Source organism: Xenopus tropicalis, chromosome 3 (assembly GCF_000004195.4).
Source record: "Xenopus tropicalis strain Nigerian chromosome 3, UCB_Xtro_10.0, whole genome shotgun sequence".
Taxonomy (NCBI): domain Eukaryota; kingdom Metazoa; phylum Chordata; class Amphibia; order Anura; family Pipidae; genus Xenopus; species Xenopus tropicalis.
The window spans coordinates 100,158,211-100,183,559 of NC_030679.2; the positions used below are offsets into that span (position 1 = coordinate 100,158,211).

A 25,349-nucleotide genomic window follows, 5' to 3' on the forward strand; every position below is an offset into this window, starting at 1 on the left:
GATTAGATGTTTTCTTTCATTGTTTTACCTGCAGCTGGCTGAGAAAAAAAAGTAATCACTGAATAGTCGCTATGGGTTATTGCTCAGATGTAAATTAGCCCACTGTTTATAAATGAGCCCCCCTGATAGACAGGTGGAATGCACATCATCTGTAAGTGATTCTTGTAAGTAATTCCTTGTACTTTTGTTTTTTTTTTTTTGTTTTTTTTTACCTCAAGACCATTTAAACCATAAAAATAACACCTCAAACACATCTATCAAGCAAACATCTATCTTTAATATTGCAATATGAGGTTGGAATCTTATAGATTTTCATTTTACTTTCTTAAATGAGGGTCAGTGTTAAAAGTTATGCACTTTGGTAGAAATTATATAAATGTGAGTTATACACTAAAAGGTATTCTATTGAAAGTGTCCTTAACTGGGAAATATCTGGGGATTTTTTGTAGATAATAAGCTGTCTAATCCAAGGCACTGTCATTCCGTAGATACTACAGCAAATAAAGTGTTGTCTTGTATAAAAAGCGTATTAACTGAAGGGGTAAAAACATAACTTTGCCTTTTTATTAGGTCTTTGGTAAGGCCTCACCTTGAGTATGCAGTGCAGTTTTGGGCTCCAGTCCTTAAGAAAGATATTAATGAGCTGGAGAGAGTGCAGAGATGTGCAACTAAACTGGTAAAGGGGATGGAATATTTAAACTATGAGGTTAAACTGTTAAGCTTAGGGTTGTTTTCTCTGGGAAAATAAATGCTTGTAAAGGGACATTGTTACTCTTTACAAGTACTGTTGAGGGCATTATAGTGGTGGATCTTTTTTCCCCATAAAGAATCAGCGCACCAGACACCACCCCTTTAAATTAGATGAATGGATCTTTTATTTAAAGCAGCGTAGGTGGTTTTTCATAGTTAGGGCAGTGATAGGGTTTAGGGTTGCCACCTCTCCTGCCCAGTAACTGTGGGCAAGAAGGCAGGGTATGACATCATGGGGGTGGGGCATGAAGTCACAGGGGCAGGTTGCACAGTTGGGGGGGGGGGGCAATCTGCCCGGTTTTCCCAATTGTATAAGTATGTGCATATATGTGCAGTGGGGTTTGTTTGGAGGGTTTAAACTGCTGCAACCACTGGGAATGACTCTAATGAGGGCACCGTGACTTTTAACAACTATTTGGCCCTATTAGGCCCAACATCCTAGTTGCAGAACTTTTAAAGCTTGTTTTATTACATGGTAGACACCCAACCAATTTTGGTAGGTAGGTAATATAGGGTTAATGGAGCTCTAAATGTTCTGGTCTTTAGATTATGTTTATTTTATGTTCAACATCAGTACTATAGGTTGCTATGATGGGCCATGTTCCTACAGCTGATCCATCTCCCTCACAGTCCCATTAACTAGAATACCATACCACATACCCTTGTCTAAATCCAGGCCAATACAGCTGTGTATTGAAGTGTAATGTGGCAATGTGTAATCCTCAACCTTTATTATGAATGTAATTGGCCAAAATGTGATTGCAATAACCCAAAATTTGGACTGAGAGAATTGGCCATAGTGCATCTTATCACATTAGGGATAAGAAAAAAACAATTGGTACAGCAAAATGAGAATTTCTCATTTACACGCCCATGTGCTTAGTGCATGCACTTTTGAGCCCATGGAACTTTCTGCAGAACTGACAAGGAACCTGCCCGTTTCAGTTAGGACCACAGAAAAGAAAGAATAAAAGATTATAAGATTATTTTTGGTCACTTTCTCCCACTCCTTTATATGAATTTGCACTTACAGTTATTCTGTCGCTTTTGCAAAAAAAGAAATAAAACCACTGGGGCTCTCAAAATACACGACTTTACTTCACAGGACCCTAGTTCGCACAGAAACTCTTGCGTTCTTAGTCAAATAGTCCTTTTTCAGGTTCCATTGTCTACGAGCAGAAAATAAAAGTGATATATTTGGAAATAATTGGAAGCTGAGGTGGCAGCGAGTTAGGTGGGCAACAACACAAAATAAACGTACTTTTTTCTTAAAAAAGCGAAAAGACGCGTCATTACACCAATTGTCATATACACGTCGCTTTCAAAGTAATGTTCAATTACAACTTCTCTGCTAGCCACGCCTCCAAGGTGGTTACGTGTTGCGTCACTACGCTACGTGTAGTCGTGACGCTACAGTCTCGCGTGATGAGACTTTTGGAGTCGGGATTTTCTGTAAGACTGGATGCCAGGAGCTTGCAATTAAGAGCTTTGAGGGGCGGGTAAGTAGCGAAAAGCGGGACTGTTAGGGCAGTATGGACTTACGTGGATTAGCCGCCCCCAGTGCTGTCAGTGAGCTGCAGCCTTCGGAAGTGAAGTTTGAACTTCCCCCACAGCCTATTCATTCCCCATGCGGATCTAGCGGGACTAAAACTTCTATAACAACACGAACAATACAGAAAGTTGTGTAAGGGAAACAACATGTGGGAGCCCTAGCTCGCTTCCGAAGTGTCCAGCTCACTGATAGCAGGGGGCCCAGTAATCCAAGTAAGTCCAGCACGGCCGGGCACCCCATAAGACCAAGAACCCACCCTGATGGCGGCCCTAGATACAAAAGGAGGATGGTTGCAGGCGGTATATTTATCATGCTGTGTAAAAAGTGGAGTAAAACATCACCAGTGATGTTTATAGCAGCCAATCAGATGCTTTGCTAAGATCTAATTGCTGATTGGTTGCTGTGGGCAACGGCACTGGTAATGCTTCACTCCAATTTTTACACAGCTTGATAAATATACCCCACATCTTAGTCATGTTTGCACTCTTCCTCTCTCCCAGTTCTGGCACTTGACACAACTCGATTGTCTCTTTAAAATGGTTTGTAAACTTTAAATCTGGAAGGGGCAGTGAGCAAAGAATCAAACTATGCACCCTCAGTCCACTCTCACCTATTCGCAAGGAAAGCTTTCTTGTCTGAGGGATAGGAAGCAATAAATGGATTATAAGACGACTGCCACACACACACACGTACATATTTGTATGTTGCACAAGCCTTTCTAACTACTAGATATTATCAGTTTATAAAATTGCCGTCGGTTTACTTGAGTTTATAAATAAGAGTAAGTTGCCTTTATTTGAAACTTGTTATGCATTTATGGTAGGGGGGGGGATTGTAGAACTTATTAGAATGGGGGATTTGGAAGTTTTCTGAACTTTTTCGTTTAGCAGAAGCACACAAATCTGTTTTATATTTATAAACCTTTGTCTTGTCAGGCTCTGGTGAATTAGTTCATTTGCACTTGAGCATTTTTAATACTGGCATTCTTACTACTATTATTATTAGGCTAAACATTGCCTTTTCCGTTAGTTCATCCTTTAGGATCGCGTTGCATTATCCTTTAGATTGTAAGCTGTTGTAAGCAGGGACCTTCTACCGTTTTTATTTTGTAACCCTTGTTTGTTACTCAATTTAAGACCCTTGTTTGTTAAAAATAATTGTAAAGTGCTACTTAACTGCCTGCAACTATATCAATAAATAAATAAAAGATGTTGGATATTTTGTATTCCTGGTTTGGTACTGTTTTCATACTCGCATGCAATCATGGGCCAAAAAACCTGATGCTACAAATTTAATGGGGTTTATGGAACTAAAAAGAGTTTCAGATATTATATACTGAGGGGAAAAAAAACTTGTAGCCCAATGATCAGTATGTCTGCAGAGCTTGCCTGGTTTTCATTGTTGTTCTGTCAAATTGGATCAGTCCAATTTCACCTAAAGTGTAGGTGGCCAAATTGTGCAAAGATTTGAGGGAATCTTTGCATGTATGGCCAGCTTTAGATACAAAGGAGATGCGCCTAGGAATTTTTAAAGGTTCTAGGCATCAATATGCCATCCTTTTACAACCAACATCACAGGCTTCAATCATATTACACCATTCCAAAGTATAACAATACTTCTCAGCTGCATATTTTGGCAAAGGACAAATGTTCACAAAGGTTTTTAAAGGAGAAGGAAAGGTAAAAATCACTGGGGGTGCCAAATGTTGCCAGTGACCTTTCCCCTGGGCTGGTGCCCACACCACACATGCCTGGGATAGCTGCAGCAAGTGATTCCTCTTTTTTTTGTCTTCTGAATTCCGGGGATGGTGCATGCGCAGTAGAGTGAAGAAGCCGACCGAAGAAGGAAGAAGAAAAACTTGGTTGCAGCTACCTCGGGCTGGTGCAGTTTTCTCCTAACAGGAGCACCAGCTCGGGGTAAAAGTTAAGCGACTAACATTTTGGCAACCCCCAGTGACTTAGCCTTTCCTTCTCCTTTAAATCTGCTAAGCTTCAGTCTGGCATCACTGTAACCCAAAATCACAGAATGCACATCTTACCAATGAGGTTGCACATTTGCATAGAACAGCTCAGAAAATAATTCTGTTAAAGGACAAAACATATACCTAGAGGTTTTCAAAGATGCTGCTTGTAAATTTAAGTAAAAACATGACTGAAAAAAATAAAAGATGCTGCTCTTAAGTATTTTTACCCCAAAATCACATGCCTACCATCTGACCAGCAAACTTGCACCTTTCCACAGTATTGCAAAACAGAACCACTCAGCAGTACATTGTGGCAAAGGATAAAACGTGTACATGTTTCAAAGATGCTAAGCTTAACTCTGCAACTCCAAATCACATTGGAAAAATGCATTAGAGAACAGTTAATAGCTTATATACTTCAGAAGAGAAAAGAAGGACCTGCACCTCAACACTTATTCAGTTCATAATATAAAAAATGTAGACTCTGCAGATCTTTTTTTTTTTCTACACATTTTGTATCCTTAATTATTTACAGGCGGTCACATTTAAGGCAATCTGATCTGAATAAACTTTTTGCAAAAAAATTTCTTTGTGGGGTTTTTTTTTGTTCTCTGATCAATGAGATCTGAGATTGTGCCATTTCATAATATAGGGAAAATTTTGTTGCAAAGAAGAAACCATATACAAGTACTTAATCTGAGTTTAGATATGCAGTTTGTTCACCTGTAAACCTGATTGTTTTACTAGCAAATGCTTTGCAAGCCATAGAGAAAAATGTATATTATTATAAAAATGTAGCATGAAATTTCTTGGGGAACGTCGGGAACAATGTTGTGTACTGATTTCATCCGAAAAGTTATGGGCTTCTAGATGTCACTGCCTGTGCTTTGCTATATGTTGTCTCTCCCTTTGTGGTCCAGTGTTTAATGAATGTCCTTCACTAAACGTTGGACCACAAAGGGAAACCAATCAAGCTGTGGGTGAAGACAGCATATAGCAAGCACAGGCACATAGATCAGAGAAAGGTTATTGATACATGAAAACATAATGGCCATCCATGACATATCTGGAAGAACAAATGCGTTAGCCACCAATTTAAATTTTTTTTTCAAGTTTTATTAAAGTGGTTGTTCACCTCTGAGTTAACTTTTAGAATTATGTAGAAGGTGATATTCTGAGACAATTTGCAATTGGTCTAAATCTCTTATTATTTATGGTTTGTTTTTTTAATTATTCAGGTTTTTGTTCAGCAGCTCTCCAGTTAGGAATTTCAGCAGCTAGCTTGTGGTCTGAATGAGAGACTAAAATATGAACAGGAGAGGGCCTGAATTGAAAGATAATAAAAAGTAACAATCAAAGTGTAGCTTCACAGAGAAGTAATATATGTGCTGCCAGGGTTAGTTACCCCTATTTGGAAACTTAAGAGTCAGAAGATGAATGCAAATAATTCAAAAACTATAACAAATAAAAAATGTAAGTTTTGGCCATTCTATAATATACTAAAAATAAGCTTGAAGGTGAACAACCCCTTTAATTTTATAAAGGCCACTGTTTTATTGTGATATCTTTCTAGAAAGTATTTGTAGTGTTCTATAGAGATATAGGGTGTATGGGAGAAATGTCAGCTCAGTGGCTTCGTCCGCAGAATATGCACCTTGAATGCCATAACCCTAAGTGATCAGAACAGTCGAACAGAAAATTAAATATCATACATCTCTATGAAGTTGCATGGAATTTCAATGTTTATGGTTTTTGTTTGTTGTTAGTTATTGTATATGATTTTGATTGAAATTTAGTGATTAGGTTAAAAGTTTTTTTGTTAATTTTATCAAATTTGATGTCGCTATAGCTTAAAATGGCTGAATTGTTAATGGAGTGCGAGGAGGAAGATCTAGAACCATGGCAACAAAGAATAAAAGAAGTTGAAGATGATGACGATGATGAGCTAATATTTGTTCGGGAAATTAGTGGAGCACAGCAACCTCCTGCAAGTAAGAATATGCTTTTAAAATGTCAAAATGTGTGTGTATTGGATTTGTTATCTGGAAACCTGCTATCCAGAAAGCTCTAAATTACGGGAAGGCTTTATCCCATAGACTCTGTTATAATTGTTGCATAAAAGAATTTTCAGTGAAGAAATGAACTATTCTTATAGAGTCTGGTCCAAGAATCCAAGATGGGGAGCTCCCGTGACAACTGTAACGACCTATATCAGTACTACTATTGAGATGCTAAAACTTTAAGCCAGTGCCGTCAGTTTATAATATAAAATATGGCATTTCTCGGCACATTAATTTTTAGGGTTTAGTTCTCCTTTAAGACCCACAAGCAAGCTTCCAAGAGTGTTCCCTGACTTTTTTTGTCATCTCAATATTGCTCACAGATCCTATTTTAAACTTCTTAGGTTCGGAGAAGGAAATACTCATTCATACTTTATATAGTGTTGCTTAACTTGATTGCAGCATGATGAGTCGTTGCTAGAATAAAGTAATTTGAAAGAAAAGAGATAAATTTACCTACATCCAAGGCTTACGCTAATGTCATACTTGGAATTCCCTCTCTCTGCTGGTTGAAAAACTCCAGTGGAGGAAGCGCCAATACCAATCTGAACCAGCAATGTATATATATAGCTATTTTGCCTATTTAATAGACTGTGATGACACAGTGCTAATGCTGTACTTGCCTAAATTATTTAAACAAATAAGTACTTATGGTTAATTTTCTAGTAAATGTTAATGTTCATTTTGTTGGGGTTCTGGAGCAGGTTTGCCAATCCTCGCAATTGCTGATTTAAAATAATTTGTCACACAAAACTGTAAATTGTCATGTATTTTTTTGTTTGCCTGCTGTTGATGTCAATTCTTTGGCACCAATTGTCAGGGACAGAAAGAGTAACACCAATTTGTGGCACACCGTGTGTTTATTGGAAACACCTGACACGGCTTGATCATAATGATTGATAAAAGCCTTTAAATGCAAAAGTGCAGTGCATTTGTTTGTTTTGCCACAGAAAATGTGTTAATTGTTTTCTCTGCTGGCAGAAACAGATCGAAACAGGGAATTTGAAGCTATTCAATGTTTGGTCCTTGAGAGGTTAAAATTAAAGTACCAGTATAAAACCACCTCATTTTTCCTTTATTGTGACTGTTTTGTTAGCAGGGGTCCATTATGCAGAAGAATTATCTGTGCACCAGAAATCTAGTTATCTGCCTCACAGGCCAAACATGAAGTAAAGGGGGCCATACACAGCAGTTAAAAGTTGCCAACAGGCCATGTCTGCAGCTTATTGGCCCATGTATTGGGCCCTTTGAGGGGCCTCCCCAACAAATATCTGACTGAAAATTGCCAGATGTCAATCTGGCATGTTAAAAAATCCCTTAGGAGTGAGGAATGCACCGTCTCATTGATGCAGTCCTCACCACGATGGCCTGTTTGTACTGCATTGTGATCATATCAGCCCAATATCACCTACCTCAAGGTGGGCTTTGTATGGTGGGCTCTATGTATGTGTAAGAATGACTGTATTGGTGTATATTTCCGTATTTTTTTCTGTGATCATGTTTGTTGTTTGTGTTGCTATGTTTTCATATGGTCATTTTAGTAATTATATATCACCTCTTATTACCTATAGGTACTGTTTGTGTGCCTGTGTGTGTCCATATGTCTATATCCATATGTCCATATAGTAACTTAGGTTAAAGATAGTACAGTATCTTCAAACAGCAAAATGTTTATGAGCCTTGTAGATGAAAGGCAGTGCTTTATGAAACAGTTTATCTGATACTCTAGAACGGGAATCCCCAACCTTTTTTACCCATGAGACACATTCAAATGTAAAAAGAGTTGCAGAGCAACACAGTCATGAAAAATATACCTGGGGGTGCCAAATAAGGGCTATGATTGGTAATTTGGCAGCTCCTATGTGGACTGGCAGTCTACAGAAGACTGTGTTTGGCAGTACACCTGGTTTTTATGCAACCAAAGCTTGCCTTCATGCCAGAAATTCAAAAATAATTACTCTCTTTAAAGGAAAATTATACCCCTGAACAATGTAGGGCTCTATAAAAAATATATTGCATAAAACAGCTCACAAACCCTGCTTCATATAAATAAACCATTTTCATAAAAATATGCCTTTTTAGTAGTATATGCCATTGAATAATCCTAAATAGCAAATTGCAATTTAAAAAAAATAAGGGCTGCCCCCTAGGATCATAGGATTCACGGTGCATGCAAGGCACACATACATATTAGGCCCCATCAGCCAATTAATGGGCAAAGTTCTGTCATTTGCTTCCACACTTCTTCCTGGTACAGTTAGAGCTGCATTATTTCTGGTCATGTGATCTCTGAGGGAGCACACATCCCATTTATATACTAATGTTGCCAGTTGAATAATGGGCATTATATGTGTATTGCTATGTGTATTTAGGTATTAAACATCAAGAATCATATTTTTTCTTGCAATTTGTGCTAAATGATAGATGTTGCACTATTTTATTATGGTAGCTCTCATGGCCTACACTGGTTAAACTGGTATGTTTGCTTCAGAAACACTACTATAGTTTATATAATAAGCTGCTGTGGAGCCACTGGGGCAGCCATTGAAGCTGGACAAAAGGAGAAAAGGCACAGGTTACATAGCAGATAACAGGTAAACACTGTAGAATAAAATGGTGTTTTATCTGATATCTGCTATGTAACCTGTGCCTTTTCTCTCTTTTTCCAGCCTAAATGGCTGCCCCCGTGGCTACACAGCAGCTTATTCATATAAACTGTAGTAGGGGTTCTGAAGCAAACATGCCAGTACAACAGTACATTATATTTTAATTACTTTAAAACATAATCATTTTTTGGTGCTACTGTTCCTGTAAGTTAGTAATAATGAAAACAGAGACACATACATGAAAGGTGTAAAAGGGTGTTTAACCCATTTATTTCCTGCCACTGATTGTGAAGTATGTGAAGTGTAAATGTGAATTCTGACAATGCTGTTTTCCATTTGCACACTGCAGCAGTCAAAACACTCCATGTGCCTGGTTTAAAACAAGACTGGACTTCTGTTATAAAGAAAAAGGAATCGATGGGCACCAGAATAGGGATTTACCCATTTAGGCATAAAAAGTGATGTATGCCTTTAAGAACATTGTAAACATGTGTTGTTTTTTTAACTCAGTAATTAACTCAACCTAGTTCATTTTTACATGTTGAAATGTATTCTTCTGTCAGAGATAGAATTCTTATTTATAGCAGAGCTTTGTATGTTTCTTTATTTTGCCTATTCTTGTCTTACATATTTTTTTCCTTTGTAGGAAACACTGCGTCATTTCATCCTTCCAAAAACCACTATAAGACTGCATCTACTGAAAACACTATTGTTCAGCCAGTTAACACCTTATACCAGCCTGTAACTAGACCAGTCACTAGTTCTGCCATTGTCCAGCCACTACCAAGACCTGTTGGCTCTCCAGAGCCAATTAAAAGGCCACTTACAGTAGGTTTACCATCACATCTGCCACCAAGGCCAAGCCCAACAATTCTCCAGCCCATCTGCAGACCTGTGACGGTTCCTTCAAACGCACAGCCAGTATGTAAAAACATTACATTTCCTGCAACCACTCAGCCAGCCATCAGACCAGTTGCCACCATTACTGCACAGCCTGTTATTCTGAACCAGGTAATATAAAAAGTGTTTGCCTTTAGTTTATTTTTATTAAACAGCATTTAAGTAGTTAGTGGTCACAGAACAAAACTTCCAAATTTAAAAAACAAACAAACACACACACACATATGTGTATGTATGTATATCTATATATGTATATATATATATATATATATATATATATATATATAGCAAGACAGTGAGCCGCACACACAGGGACTTAGTTAGAAAGCAAAAAATTTATTAATAGAAAAAATCCAACGTTTTGAGCACTAACTGTGCTCTTCCTCAGGGACAAACGGGTTTCTAACTAAGTCCCTGTGTGTGCGGCTCACTGTCTTGCTATATACATGTTTTTTGCAAGCACCCGGGGCAGTTGACTATTATTAGGGTGTGCTCTGTCTTTTTCTGTATATATATATATATATATATAGTAAACAAAAATATGAATCGCATCGCTCAGGACTTATAACAAAATTTGTAGTTTATTAAGTGTAGAAACAGAGAACTGACGTTTCGGCCACAATTGCAGCCTTTCTCAAAGTTGCCAAAAAACAGTGCATCTAAAACTTAAATACCCAGTGTGGCGGGAAACTTGAAAGTGACGTGTCAGGATGACGTATACACTCAGTGAAATTGATTACATACAATGAAATGAAAAAATAAAATGAAATAAAATAAAAATAAAAAATGTCCTTTACCATGTGTCAGAAGTATTTTTACCAATGTGTGTAATAAAGGATATAAAATAATGTTGTAAACTGAGTCACAGTTCTTTTAGCCGCGTAATGTGCTTTAACACACTCCTACTATTGGGGCACGTAGCTACATTATTCATGTATCAATATTGAATTATTTACTGGCCAGCCGTAAAATCACTAAAATAAACGGAACCTGTTATAACACTGCCGACTGCAGCGTCAATGAAGGAGAATCCTGGGCCCTGTCCCCAGACCCGCTGTGACCACCTTTGATTTAACCACCAACGAGGAACGATTGGGGAGGTATGTGATTGTTTCCCCGGTCCATTACACAGATGCACATTGCCCCAGTAGACGCACAGGTCCATAGCAACATGACCTTAGCAACGCGTCCTACCACCAGACAAACCCATACCAGCGGGGACACACGGAGGACATGAACACACTCCTTACCATTCTAATCCGAGGCTGAAATAGGGGATCTTATGCCCCAATATCACTGAGAAGGTAATTATTTAAACGGCACCATGGGGGTCCTGGTCCATTAAGGTAATGGGGTTTTATAAAGTTTTTTTAATAAGTTACAAATAACTATATACACTTCTTTCACTCGTATTCTACTTGCTGGATATTTTACTCTTAAAATCTTTTGAATGTATAATTATATTACGGAATTAATTATAATATACAGTGATGTTTATAATGCTTGAAAATTTATAGCGCATGTGTTTTTGTGAAACCCTCTGGAGTCCAACTAACCCCTCTATTTTATCTATACAAATTAGATAAGTATGGGCTGTAAATAATTCAATATTGATACATGAATAATGTAGCTACGTGCCCCAATAGTAGGAGTGTGTTAAAGCACATTACGCGGCTAAAAGAACTGTGACTCAGTTTACAACATTATTTTATATCCTTTATTACACACATTGGTAAAAATACTTCTGACACATGGTAAAGGACATTTTTTATTTTTATTTTATTTCATTTTATTTTTTCATTTCATTGTATGTAATCAATTTCACTGAGTGTATACGTCATCCTGACACGTCACTTTCAAGTTTCCCGCCACACTGGGTATTTAAGTTTTAGATGCACTGTTTTTTGGCAACTTTGAGAAAGGCTGCAATTGTGGCCGAAACGTCAGTTCTCTGTTTCTACACTTAATAAACTACAAATTTTGTTATAAGTCCTGAGCGATGCGATTCATATTTTTGTTTACTATCTACGCTGAAGAGGACTGCACCCAGGCGCCTGAGATTTCATATATCGTGAGTGCTGTTTATCGGGAACTCTTATATATATATATATCTGTGTGTGTACTGAAGACGGCTTGAGTCTAAGCCGAAATGTTGAGTTAAACACCATTTTTTTGCTTCATACAAGTCCTGTGAGTGTGGTTTGTTTGTGCTTAGTAATTTTGTTATGTTAACCATGCACCCAGGCAGTACCTGGAGTTTTCTGTGTGCACCATTCCTGGACTTTTAATATACAGTGTGTATATATATATATATATATATATACACATACACTGCTCAAAAAAATAAAGGGAACACTTAAACAACACAATGGGGAGAATTCACAAAAGTGGTGATATTCCGACACAATAAAAGCGGAGATAGATTTGTCGGATTTTCCACCTAATTCACAAACTATTCAAAATCTATCTCCACTTTTGTGAATTTGTCTTTTAAACAGACAGTTTTCAGATTTTGTCATTTTCCCGACATTATTTATATGAATTTGCCTTAAGCTGTTAGTAAATCTGTCAGTGCCATCAAACCCAGTTCCACAGCTACAGGAGCCTTGGGATACGGATTTTACCAGCAGGATTTGGCATTTCATATGCCATTTGCCATTTCACTTTGGGGCATTTCCTGAGGGGTAATTTTAGTTTGCCCAGGGAAACTATACATAATTTTTCAGGACAATCTGGACTTTCTAATGTTTTCTATATTTCTGTGTAATTCCACTTCTGTAACAAGATTTAAGGTTCTAAATCCCTTCTTCTCAGCAGCAATCCGGCCCCCACACCAACATGCCCGGTGAATAGAGGTCCAACAGGACTAGGGCCCACTGGGTTTTTATCCAATGCCCTGTTGGGGTCAGTCCAACCTTGTACCCCAATATCCCAGTTTGGGTGCCAGTGTGTATGTGCTGCTTGCTGATCCCCAAGATGGCTGCTGGTAACAGGTGGGGCCAATGCTGTCAGGCAGCTCTGTAGTTCAGGACATGCTAAGGGGGCACAGATAAGTTGGGGTAAATGTCAGTGAAGTGATTAAGGGGGCACTGCTGCTAAAACTAAAAATTTGCCTGGGAGGCTTTACTTTTTCTTTTAATAAAAATGTTTACAATATAGTCACACAAAATTTTTATTATTGCCTCATTGATTAAGCTAAAACTAGCATAGCAATGCAAATGTGAGGTAAAAACTTTTTATATATAAGATATAAATTAAACTTTTTTTAATCAGTGTTTTACTTGTTTATAAAATGTTAATGAGGCTTTTTGCACCTATTGTTCTAGGGTTAGACAGAAACTCGTCCCCTAACAATAGGCTGCTAATCCCATTAATATGTTAATAATCCCCCAATGGGGCCCATACCTTAGGTGTGAAATGGAGACTGGGGGAAACAAAACAGCAGAGCTTAGAATTGATCTGACAGAGTTATACTGAGCTTTACTCCATTTTGAAAATGTCTGGAAAAAATGTCGTTAAAACGTCGTATAAATGTCGTTTCAACGACAAATTCACAAAAGTGTCCGTAAACTGTCTTTCTTTCACCAAAAACAGAAAAGTGGCGGTTGAGTCGGAATTTAGGCGGATTTCTGTTTGTGAATCTGGAGAAAGTGTTTTCCACCAGTTTTTCCACCACTTTTACTCCAAAAAAGGGCTCCCTCCACTTTTGTGAATTCCCCCCTATGTAACTCCAAGTCAGTCACACTTCTGTGAAATCAAACTGTCCACTTAGGTAGCAACACTGATTGACAATCAATTTCACATGCTGTTGTGCAAATGGAATAGACAACAGGTGGAAATTATAGGCAATTAGCAAGACATCCCCAGTAAAGGAGTGCTTCTGCAGGTGGTGACCACAGACCACTTCTCAGTTCCTATGCTTTCTGGCTGATGTTTTGGTCACTTTTGAATGCTGGCGGTGCTTTCACTCTAGTGGTAGCATGAGACGGAGTCTACAACCCACACAAATGGCTCAGGTAGTGCAGCTCATCCAGGATGGCACATCAATGCGCGCTGTGGCAAAAAGGTTTGCTGTGTCTGTCAGCCTAATGTCCAGAGCATGGAGGTGCTACCAGGAGACAGGCCAGTACATCAGGAGACGTGGAGGAGGCCGTATGAGGGCAACAACCCAGCAGCAGGACTGCTACCTCACCTTTGTGCAAGGAGAACTGCCAGAGCCCTGCAAAATGACCTCCAGCGGGCCACAAATGTGCATGTGTCTGCTCAAACGGTCAGAAACAGACTCCATGAAGGTGGTATGAGGACCCAACATCCACAGGTGTGGGTTGTGCTTACAGCCCAACACCGTGCAGGACGTTTGGCAGAGAACACCAAGATTGGCAAATTTGCCACTGGCACCCTGTGCTCTTCACAGATGAAAGCAGGTTCACACTGAGCACGTGACAGACGTGACAGAGTCTGGAGACGCCTTGGAGATCGTTCTGCTGCCTGCAACATCCTCCAGCATGACTGGTTTTGCAGTGGGTCAGTAGTGGTGTGGGGTGGCATTTCTTTGGGGGGCCGCACAGCCCTCCATGTGCTCGCCAGAGATAGCCTGACTGCCATTAGGTAGACCCCTTGTGAGACCATATGCTGGTGCGGTTGGCCCTGGGTTCCTCCTAATGCATGACCTAGTGCTAGACCTCATGTGGCTGGAGTGTGTCAGCAGTTCCTGCAAGATGAAGGCATTGATGCTATGGACTGGCCCGCCCGTTCCCCAGACCTGAATCCAATTGAGCCCATCTGGGGCATCATGTTTCGCTCCATCCACCAATGCCATGTTACACCACAGACTTTCCAGGAGTTGGTGGATGCTTTAGTCCAGGCCTGGGAGGAGATCCCTCAGAAGACCATCCGCCACCTCATCAGGAGCATGCCCAGGCATTGTAGGGAGGTCACACAGGCACTTGGAGGCCACACACACTACTGAGCCTCATTTTGACTTGTTTTAAGGACATTACATCAAATTTGGATCAGCCTGTAGTGTTTTTTTTCCACTTTAATTTTGAGAGTGACTTCAAATCCAGACCTCCATGGGTTGATAAATTTGATTTCCATTGATAATTTTTGTGTGATTTTGTTTTCAGCACCTTCAACTATGTAAAGAGTATTTAATAAGAATATTTCATTCATTCCGATCTAGGATGTCTTATTTTTGTGGTCCCTTTATTTTTTTTTGAGCAGTGTATATAGTGGATAATGTTAAATACATTATTATAAGTCACTGACCGTGACCATGACCGTATAAAGATACTGATGTTAACAATATCCCCACCCTATCAAAGCTGTGCAGTTCTTCCCTGTTTAAACACAGATTCAGCAAAAGTGGTATTACAATCTGCTATAGACTTAATTCTATATGGCGTTCTTTTTGGAAATATTTTTTTTTATTGCCAGAATTATATTATAGTTTTATCTGTGTTTTAAAGGATCAAATTTGCTTCATATTTTACAGGGTTATATTATGAGTTCATCCCAAGTTTCCTCAAGTAATGCCCCAAATGTGATGTATACTTTACGACCAAGCACAACATTAACACAGTACCAGGGTGTACATCCTTTCACTGCCACAGGTTTGTATTAAGCTTTGTGTAACTAATGCATGATTGTGATCTAAATCTGAAAGTATATGATAATAGTCTGATACCTTGAAAACAAAGTAACTTCTTGCATCTCTGTCTCCCTTAAAGACCTCCCTTTTATAAGTATGGTAACAAAACTTTCAGGAGTTAATTTGGAAATACTTTATGTAATGTGGCTCACCAATATGGGTTTTTGCAGCTTAGATAGGGGTCAAGTCAAGTTTAAAGCATTACTTTATTGAAAACATTTTTAAAATTTTGAATTATTTATTAAATGGACACTGTGGTGAGATGGCTTTAGTATTATGCTTGTTCAAGAAATCATCCAAGCTACTCTTAAAGGAGACAATAAAAATTAAGAATGTACCAGTGAATTATACTCCTTTAAATATAGAAGGATTATCCTTAAAAAAAAAAAAAGTTGTGTTTCGGACTAATTTATTGAAAAATTCCTCCAAAACCCCACTAGTCCCGCCCATCTGTTCTACAGCCACGGGGTCTCAGTACAGGCACTGTAGGATAAGAACCAATCAGAACCAATCAGAGGCTAGGCTGACCTGATAGGGAACTGAAGCCTGTCTTTGCTTGTCTGAGTGCAAGGCTATGATTGGCTATCCCCCTCCTGCTTTGCTTCTGACAGGAACTGTTAGGACACGCCCACCCTTCATTTGAAACACAGACAGAGACCTGAGAGGCTCTATATGGAACTCCAATAAAGGGGAATTTTTTGGTGACAGTATTCAATTTTAAGCCAAAGTGAAACCAGCTCCATATATTATTCATAATTGCCTACAAAATTAGGGTTTTTCCATTTACCCAATATGTCTCCTTTAAAGAAGAACTAAAGCTTAACTAAAGAAGTAGGAGCACTAGCCAAAGGCAGCTAAAGCAGGGAAGATCTGTCCCACTGAAGTTGCCCCCAGTAGCTCCCCATATTCTTTTCTGCTAATTAGCTTTACATGCTCTGCGCTGCTGTCAGTAATTGAGTTTAGGGACCGACACACAATATACTGTATATACATAATATAAAAGTCTCAACAAAAGGCTAGTTAGTAAATAATACAGATTATTGGTAAATGGCAGCTTTCAAACCAGTACAATTTGCATCACAATTTAATAATCAGCCCTGTACCATCAGCAACTTCCTTGGGTTTTCTCACAGACCATGCATGGATCCTTAATGTGTGTCTCCATACTGCGTAGGGTGGGCCCTCAATTTCTTGCTGAAATAGACAATAGTATTTCAAATGAGGCGCATAATTAATTTGAAACCAATATTGAGGCTACAAAGCTGACACTTGGGTTTGGACACTGGTTTATTTATATTTTATGTCATTCATTTTAATTGGCAGATATGTAAAGGTTTAAGGCCCCTTAAAATTGTTTACTGTATATTTTGTGAACTTGTCCACTGTGATTTCTAAAAAAAAAAATACTGTCTTGAATTGTCTGGTAGTAGTTCCATATATGTGTGCAAGCATGTCTGCTTGGAAGGGCGTTACACTTAAATGACTGTAAATTCAAAATTTTTTGCTTTTTAAGTGTCTCTTTTTGTGAATTTTATTTATTTCTTGACAGAAAATGCAACTCAATTAGTTCGCCCAGTACAGCCACTTAACCAAGCTTTCCCTGTATCACCTCCCACAAGGACAGTTCCTGCAGCTGTACACAGACCTACTCCTCAAATGGCAACTGCTGCAAAAAATCTAAACCTGGTTGCTGGGCCACAGCAGTCTTTATTAATGAATTCACATAAAGCTCAGCAAGGAATTCAAACTCAAAGTTCTGGAGGTACAAACTGAACTTAAGCTCCATTTAATTTTTCTAGGATCTAGGATGTCATTACCACCGTGGCTGAGAGGGTATAGGCTGCGTTCAGATCTATTTTGATTTTTGGTGCATCAACATCAAAGAAAAATTTGCACATTATGAACATAACTATGTGAAATACTGATAAAGATCTATATTCAAAATATGTAGTTCATACTAAGGCTAAGGCTTGACATATATTGGTCACTGAGGTCTCAAAAACTGAAGATTGATATGTATCTTTGTATAGGCATACAATTCCTAAATGTTTGCATTCTTAGAAAGTAATGTGTTTAGTTTTGTAGTTATAAGCAAGTGTCACATATGTCAGGTTCTTGGCCTGCGTATAAACGGCAGACTGAGAGTACGTCCCTACACTTTTAACAGCCTTTTGATGTGTCTATACCCAAAACCATTGTATTGGTCAGGGTGCAGGCTCACACAGCTAATTTTGACTTGGAAATGTTCAAGTATGCATTTTGGAGTTTAAATTTGCTCCACGTGCTTGCATCTGGGTCCAACACAGTGGCTCTGGATGTATGTGAATTAAAAAGTTGTTAGGAACTTTGGGGTGGATTCTTGCTTGCGTATATCCTAAAGTCAGATCCTAATAATTTTTTCCTTGGGGTGGCTCAAGCTAGTTACCTTGTTTATACAATTGTGAAACCATAAGGTTTCATATGTAGAATATAGATAAAAGTTTGCAAAGAGAAGATAGAAATACATTCTTTAAAACAACAGAGGATCAATAATGGAAGAAACAAAAAAACTAGAGATTCATGTGCTGTTGGAATTTTATCTTTCATTATAGAATAATACAAGGGCTATGTCAAGAACTTTGTCAAGAGACTACTTTTAAATGTGACTTTCAGGCATATCGGAAAGCCTACACAGTTATTTTATTTTTATTATAAATGCAAATCATAAATCAGTAAAATATCCATGCGAGTACCTGTCTAAGAAATAATGGTTAATTATTGCAAAGCAACACAAACAATACTTGTAGATAAATCTTTAATAACAGCACTATTTGAAATTGCATGAATTTTTTTTTTTTTTAATCCTAAGCACTTTTATCTATATTTTAAGCAAGTATTGGGTGGAATGACAACACAGCAACAGAGAAACGAGCAGCTCCTATTGAGATTTCTGATATTTCACCAAAAAAAACAAAAAATAGGGAGAATGAATGTGACAGTAGATTTTTTGATTCATCAACATCAGCGAAACCACCCATGTTGTTACAGTCTTCCCCTACAAAAGGTAATATAGCTTTTAGAAAACAGCATGCATTTGAATTGTAGTCAGTTTAATGTATTTGCTTTTAAAGAAGAACTGCATCTTAAAAGAATTATTATATTTTGTCTGTTGCTAGTAAATGCAGGGACCAGTTCGGGAACAACATCAAAACATGGGCCACCTATTCCTCAAGCATGCCCAAAGTGCAACATACATTTCAATCTTTCGGAACCTATGAGAAAACATATGAAGGTAAAAAGTCTGTTCACCCTGTATACCTACAGACACAATTTTAAGCTGTGGATAACTGAACAGTTAATAGGATCTCCACTGGAAGGAGGCCCTGTGAATAAACTTGGATAAATAATATAAAGCATGAAAGGATCTGTTTATATGCACTTCTGCAATATCTCTATACACTATACTTGTATTTATATTGGTTCATATATTGTGTTCATATCATTAAACAATAATTGCCATAGAAAGAAGTCTGTAGAAGCACTAAGAGAGGTGGGGTTGGATCTGTCCTCTGGGCCTCCAGTTAGATAGTTCTAATGAAAAAGTGCAGGGTTGGTCCTGGGCTAATGCATTTCTACATAAAAATTAAAAAATGTTTATACTGGGGTTTAGAACTAAGTGAACTAAATGGTCATATGTGCTTATTTGTGTAATGGACAACGATAGTTCACTCTCAAACTTTTTTCAGTTGTATGTATACATTCCCTTTTCTCTATTTTTCTTCCCTTATTTTCTATTCTTGTCTTTTTTCCCCCAATATCTGTCTTTTTTTTCCTGTCTGTTTTCTCCTCCATGTTCTACTTTTCTCATGTCATCCCATGTTGCTATTGCGCTAGCTCATCCGTTCTCTCAAACGGATGAGCTAGCAAATCCCTTTGCTTTTCTGTCATGGCTTCTAGCTAGTCAGACTTGCTTATAGTTTTAGTGTTCCCAGACCCAGAGCTTTTTTAAAGCCTATAAAGCCCTTCTTGTCCCTTGGTACTAAGACATGTTTATGTAATAGTGGTTTTTCTTCTGTTGGCATTATGCTAATAATCGCAGTGAAAATGTACCAGCCCATAGATTTTTCAGTCCTTGTAGCTCTTTGTTTGTGGGCATGAATTTTGGCTTATTCCCTTTGTTCAGTTCCAGGTATTTTATTTATGTATCTCTGGCAATTGCTTCATACTAAACAGCAGTATTACAAAAAGTGAACAAACAAGGATTATAGAATAAAACTGAAGATTTATAGGCCCATTCTTAACTTGTATCATTGTTTTGGAAACTGCAAGGTGACCAAGAACCCACCCTGCCTGTACTGTTCTTGAATCTTCAATGGCCCTTTATGTCTAGTAGTACTATTAATACTAGTTTGATTGTATTAATCTTAGAAATTTGTCAGTATCACATGCTTTGTTAGCAAATTAAATTGTATAAAGACTTTTTAAGTTTTCTTTCAACCTTGGTTGTTTTTTAAGAATGCTTGAAACCTTTAAATAGCTGCCACCCTGGTAGCTCAAAGGTTAAAAGTCTGTTTGCAGCAGTCCCTTAATAATATTGACTTTCTAATCACCAGCTAACTCACTTGCTCCTTCCCTTTGGAATCTGCTTCGGTGGTTGGCATTACACGCAAGCGCATTCCTAACCTTTATTGCAGAGTTGCCAGTTGCCATAGTAACCTGATTAGTGTGGCTCTGCTCCTTAATGTAATTCTACTCCTGACTTCAGTGATAGGACAGCTTAACTATTTCAGTGCTTAAATCAAGGTGGATCCTCTGTTGATGTAAAGCAGTGATCCCCAACCAGTGACTCAGGAGCAACTTGATGCTCCCCAACCCCTTGGATGTTGCTCCTATGGCCTCAAAGTAGGTGCCCATTTTTATATTTCTGGCTTGGAGGCAAGTATTTGAAGCAAAGAAACACAGTTTTACACCAAGCAGAATCTCCTACAGGCCAGTAGTCTACATGGGGCTACCAAATAGGCAATCACAGTCCATATTTGACATCATGCGTGTGTGGCTCACCAACACATTTTACCTGAGTGTGGCTCACAAGTAAAAAAAATTTGGGGAACCTGGTCTGCTTATATTCTTTATTGCATGCTGCACTGTAAATTAAGAGAGAGGTCAGCTGACATGGCTGAGCAGCACAACTTTTGTTGAGATTATTTTGAAGACACTTTAAAACAAAACTAAAGCAAATTGCAAAAAGTTTTTGGGCTGTTGAAATCAGGACATTTGTCTAAAATGTACACATCCCTTTTAACATGGTTACATGGCAAAAGGGTGGAAGGAACCTCTGTTTTACAAGAGAAGATATTTAGCAGAGCTGATGGAATTACTAGTTTCGCAGGCAATCATTGTTAGTTTAAGATGACATTAGTAATCTGCCCTAAATTGCTTTCAAGGTATCTGCACCCACAGGGACAGACCTTAACCTGTGGGGGGAAAATAGCTGCACCACAGTGGGAGCAGTGAATATCTTTAGCTATTTCAAAGTTGTCTGAGGCTGTAGACAGGTTACTTAGCAGGCTGGAGACAGAACCTTTGAAAGAAAAACTAGTATATACTTACTGATCAAATTCACAAAACTTAAAAGAAAACACGTTATGTAGGGACTGCCTTCGTTTTCTTTACAGTTGATTGTTAAAATCTTTATTTACTGCATGGTTAATTGCAGAACCGAAAGTGAGAGTCACAAGATTACAGCTATTGGGGAGAAGCGTCTGCAGTTTTTTTTTTTCCAAAGTGTCCAGCACATTAAGAGGATGGAGTTATAGTTATTATTCTTGTGCCCCTAAGAGACTAGAGAGGAAAAAAAATTGTATGTGGGGTAAATAATTTATTCTTAGTTTACAACCATGGCTGGTGTTTATCTGTTTTAGATATGGGAAATCTATTTGATTTGAAGTGGCATAACAGGGTTAGTTTAACAGTATAAACCAAACTCTCAAGTAATATTAAAGGAGAAGGAAAGGCTAAGTCACTTGGGGGGGCCAAAATGTTAGGCACCCCCAAGTGACTTTAATCGCTTACCTTGTACCCCAGGCTGGTGCCCCTGTTAGGAGAAAACCGCACCAGCCCGGGGTACCTGCAGCAATTCCTTCTTCCGTGTTTCTTCTGCCGGCAAAATCCCTGGGTCGGCACATGCGCATTAGAGTGAAAAGCCGACTTTGTTGTTGAAAGTTCGACTTTTCACTCTACTGCGCATACACAATTCGCCAACGTGGAAGCAGGAAGCGCTCGTATGTACCCTGGGCTGGTGCTGTTCTCTCCTAACAGGGGCACCAGCCGGGTACAAGGTAAGCGATTAAAGTCACTTGGGGGTGCCTAACATTTTAAGCACCCCCAAGTGACTTAGGCTTTCCTTCTCCTTTAAGGCTGTGTTTGCACAAATAATATTACTCTTGCATCCCTACTCTCGAATTTACAAAATTCTCATATGGAAAATAATACTTTAGCAGTAGTTTCCAACCAATTTCAAGTTATTATTCCTCTTTCCAGTAGTGTTTTTATTTTTATCTCTTTTACTAAGTAATTTTATAGTATATAGGCTATATACATGGGGGGGCTTCTGCTGGAGTTGGGGCTGCCACTGTAAATAACAGCTCAGACCAAAGACCACTTTGGATGAGATTTGAGGTCAATGCGTAATTACTTTCCTAAATATTTTCTTTTTCTGGTTGTATTAAATAGGGTTATTCTCCTAGCTATTTCTAGAACTATAGCAGAAGGAATACAAATTATTTTCCTTGTCTGTAACATAGTTGCTAATTTAAGGGGATCCTAAATAATAAATGTCTGACCACAAATTGATGCTTAAACCAATTTACCCAGTTTGACAAGAAAGCTTAAACATTTAAACAGCTCATAGCAGTTGTATATTATGTTATTTCCTAATGTAAGGAAATCAGAATCCATTTTGATTTGCCTAGTGCACATTAAGCATTATTTCCTACCTCCCTTTCTTTCATTTCTAGTTTTGTTGTCCTGACAAAGTGGACCACTTTTTCAGTGGAGTGACAAACAGTGAAGCAGTGAATGCCTCAGGAATTATAGAGGATGCAGAGAAAGGAAAGCTGATTATGTTAGTCAGTGATTTCTATTATGGAAGGTATGGAGGAGACCTTTACTTGGCCCAGCTGGAGCGGAAGACACATACAACTTTCAAATGTTTTAGCTGTCACAAAATTCTTAAGAACAACATAAGGTACGTTAGTACTGCCAACATATTCTCATAAAAGGTGTTAAATTCGCAAGTGTATTTAATTTTTACAGAGATTACCCATTTAAACCAATAATGTGATCTGAAAAAATAGGTAGTTTACCTTTAAAATGTGTCATTTTTGTGCCACTTGTTCCTCTGCCCCACTGCTTTTTGCCAAAGCATAATGCTAAAAACTAACGATCTGCTTCTTCACCTGAAGAGCTGCAGATAATGTAGTCTCTACAGTCTGAAATTCATGGTACGTTGGTCCCTTTCAGACATTGTATATTCTACAATCAAGTCTGCTGCTGTAGACACCCATAGAAACCTATCAGCAAATACAAAACAATAAGGTGATTGTATAGAAGTAAGGCGTTGTATAGATGCTGCCACATCAAAAGGCCTTAATAAAGTAGGTAGCAAGAAGGCATTAGAATGTTAAAAGTATTTATGTGTATATTTGTTGTAATGGTACATGTATATGCAGCACTGTACATTGTACAGACAGGGGGAACAATCCATGATAAACATACATAAATATACACAGTTCCAAAGGTTAAATACTACATATTTAGACTTGAGAGGAAGGACCAAAGATCACTTAACTTTCACCATGCAGCATTTTCAGAAATGTTAAGATATTGTTTTATTTCTGACAATTTTGTCTTAGAGTAAAAGCTTATTAAAAAAAAAATTGTCTACAAAGGGAAAAGTTGGTAAAGTTGGCCATGGTTAATTTTGGCTACTTTGGACGAATAATCTCTGTGGAATGAATTGGATATTACGTCATTTTACTCAGGTGTGCAAAGTTTCCCCCTGTAAAATGGAGAAGGTTGTGTATTATCACTATACTTATTCAAGAGAAGTACAGTTGGAAGAAGATGATGGGGGACTTGAGATAGTTGGGAGAAACATTAACTATCTTAACATGCTGATGACGTTACACCAATAGCTAAAAAAGAAGAACTGTATGAGGAAAGCTATTGAAAAGATTTGAATAAATATGAAGAAAACAAAAAGACACTGCTAATTTTAGTTGAGTTGATGGTGGAGACTTGAAAGAGTTTGACTTTTTTTCACAATGGATGTGAAAAATGAATAAAGATGATTCATTGGAGAAAAAATATTATTACTTTAGAGCTGGAATTAAAGTCTTTTGAAAATACCAAAACAAACAAATAGATCCTTGACTAAATCAAGCCTGACCTTCCCCTTCAGTACAAAAATAACATAATTAAAGCTGCCTTATTTTATAGAGAAGACCTATTACAAAAGACAGTTATGCTCAAAAAAAGGTGAAGGGAAAACAGGATGGCCAACAACAAGATAGACTCAATCACAACAATTAAGAACATGTCATTCACTGAGAAGCCTGAAGGCACAAATTCATGTTATTCCACAGAAAAATTATCCATATAGTTGCCAGGAGTCAAAGCTGACTTGACTGAATTTATTAATACCAATCTGTCTTTTGAATGTTTTGCAGTGTTCTTTACATATTTCATTATTTTTTTAAACACAGGTGAGCAAGGAAAAAAACTGTTGAAACCTAATTGTCTTTAAAGCTATTTATGCAGCTGCTATATTGTATCTATTATAAGGTTTATGAACCACATGAAGCACCATTTGGAGCTTGAGATGCAGAGCAATGAAAGTTGGGAAAACCACACCACCTGCCACCACTGCTATCGGCAGTTTCCCACACCTTTCCAGCTGCAGTGCCATATTGAAAGCTCACATACTCTCTATGAATCATCAAGTAAGATCTTTTGTGGATTTAAGATAAATGGATTGCTATTTATAACAGACATATATATCACATATTCGTTTTTATAAAGTTTTATAAATCCGGAAGTATTACTTTGTGTGTAGAAACATATAATTCAAAAGAGTCGCATACACCAAGGCATTTGTCATTGTGATGCCCAGAAGCTAGGTATATAAGTTACACTTTCTGACATATTTGACTTTTTAGGCCAGCCCTGTTTTATCGATGTGAGCTGTTTTTGCTATAATTCTTCTTGGGGGCCGATTCACTAAAGTGCGATAACGCTTATCGCATGCTGTTTTGCGTTAAAAAGCACGCGATAAATAAGTACCGATTCATCAAAGTCATTTTGCATGCGTTAAAGCACATATCGAATGCAAAAAAAACCGCACTCGCATGCGTTATTTACCTCGCATTGAGTTAATTGACGCATAGATATAATACTAATACATGATTCACAAACACATATGAAGCGTTAAATGCACTAAATATCGCATAAGTCTGTGCGAAAAATAACACCTACTTGGGGCAGGTGGTACTTAAAGAAAATTGTGGTTTGTGAGCTTTTGGCAACACAACATGGACTTTACAGTGGGATTTTTTCAAGTATGTGTTGGCCCTAGAGTGCTGCATCCTCCAGTTTTCAGGGAAATGGTATTTTTCAGAAAAGTAGTTTTCCGAAAGTAATGGTTACATGCATTAAATAGTGTGCTAATATAGCACGCAGCGAAATATATTGCACGCAGCGGAAAATAACGCACATGGCGGGAAATAACGCAAGAAAAACACTCATTGCGAGTTATCAGTGAATCGTGCGTTAAGTCGCAAAAAATAAGATGCAATAAAAATTTTACCGCATGCTATAAATAGCGCTCATT

General features: G+C 38.0%; 1 protein-coding gene across 1 annotated transcript in view; it reads left to right on the top strand.

Moving 5' to 3' along the window:
• The first annotated feature begins 2,113 nt into the window (after nucleotides 1–2,113).
• The window catches only part of znf280d (zinc finger protein 280D), a 40,551-nt gene continuing 17,315 nt past the window's right edge, over nucleotides 2,114–25,349 (top strand). Inside the window, exons 1-9 of the mRNA XM_002940252.5 lie at nucleotides 2,114–2,249; nucleotides 6,115–6,256; nucleotides 9,578–9,942; nucleotides 15,326–15,443; nucleotides 17,031–17,243; nucleotides 18,351–18,524; nucleotides 18,637–18,752; nucleotides 22,477–22,706; nucleotides 24,305–24,462. Coding sequence (XP_002940298.3) covers nucleotides 6,121–6,256; nucleotides 9,578–9,942; nucleotides 15,326–15,443; nucleotides 17,031–17,243; nucleotides 18,351–18,524; nucleotides 18,637–18,752; nucleotides 22,477–22,706; nucleotides 24,305–24,462 — 1,510 coding nt within the window. The 5' untranslated portion in view covers nucleotides 2,114–2,249; nucleotides 6,115–6,120. The remainder of the gene's footprint in view (nucleotides 2,250–6,114; nucleotides 6,257–9,577; nucleotides 9,943–15,325; nucleotides 15,444–17,030; nucleotides 17,244–18,350; nucleotides 18,525–18,636; nucleotides 18,753–22,476; nucleotides 22,707–24,304; nucleotides 24,463–25,349) is intronic.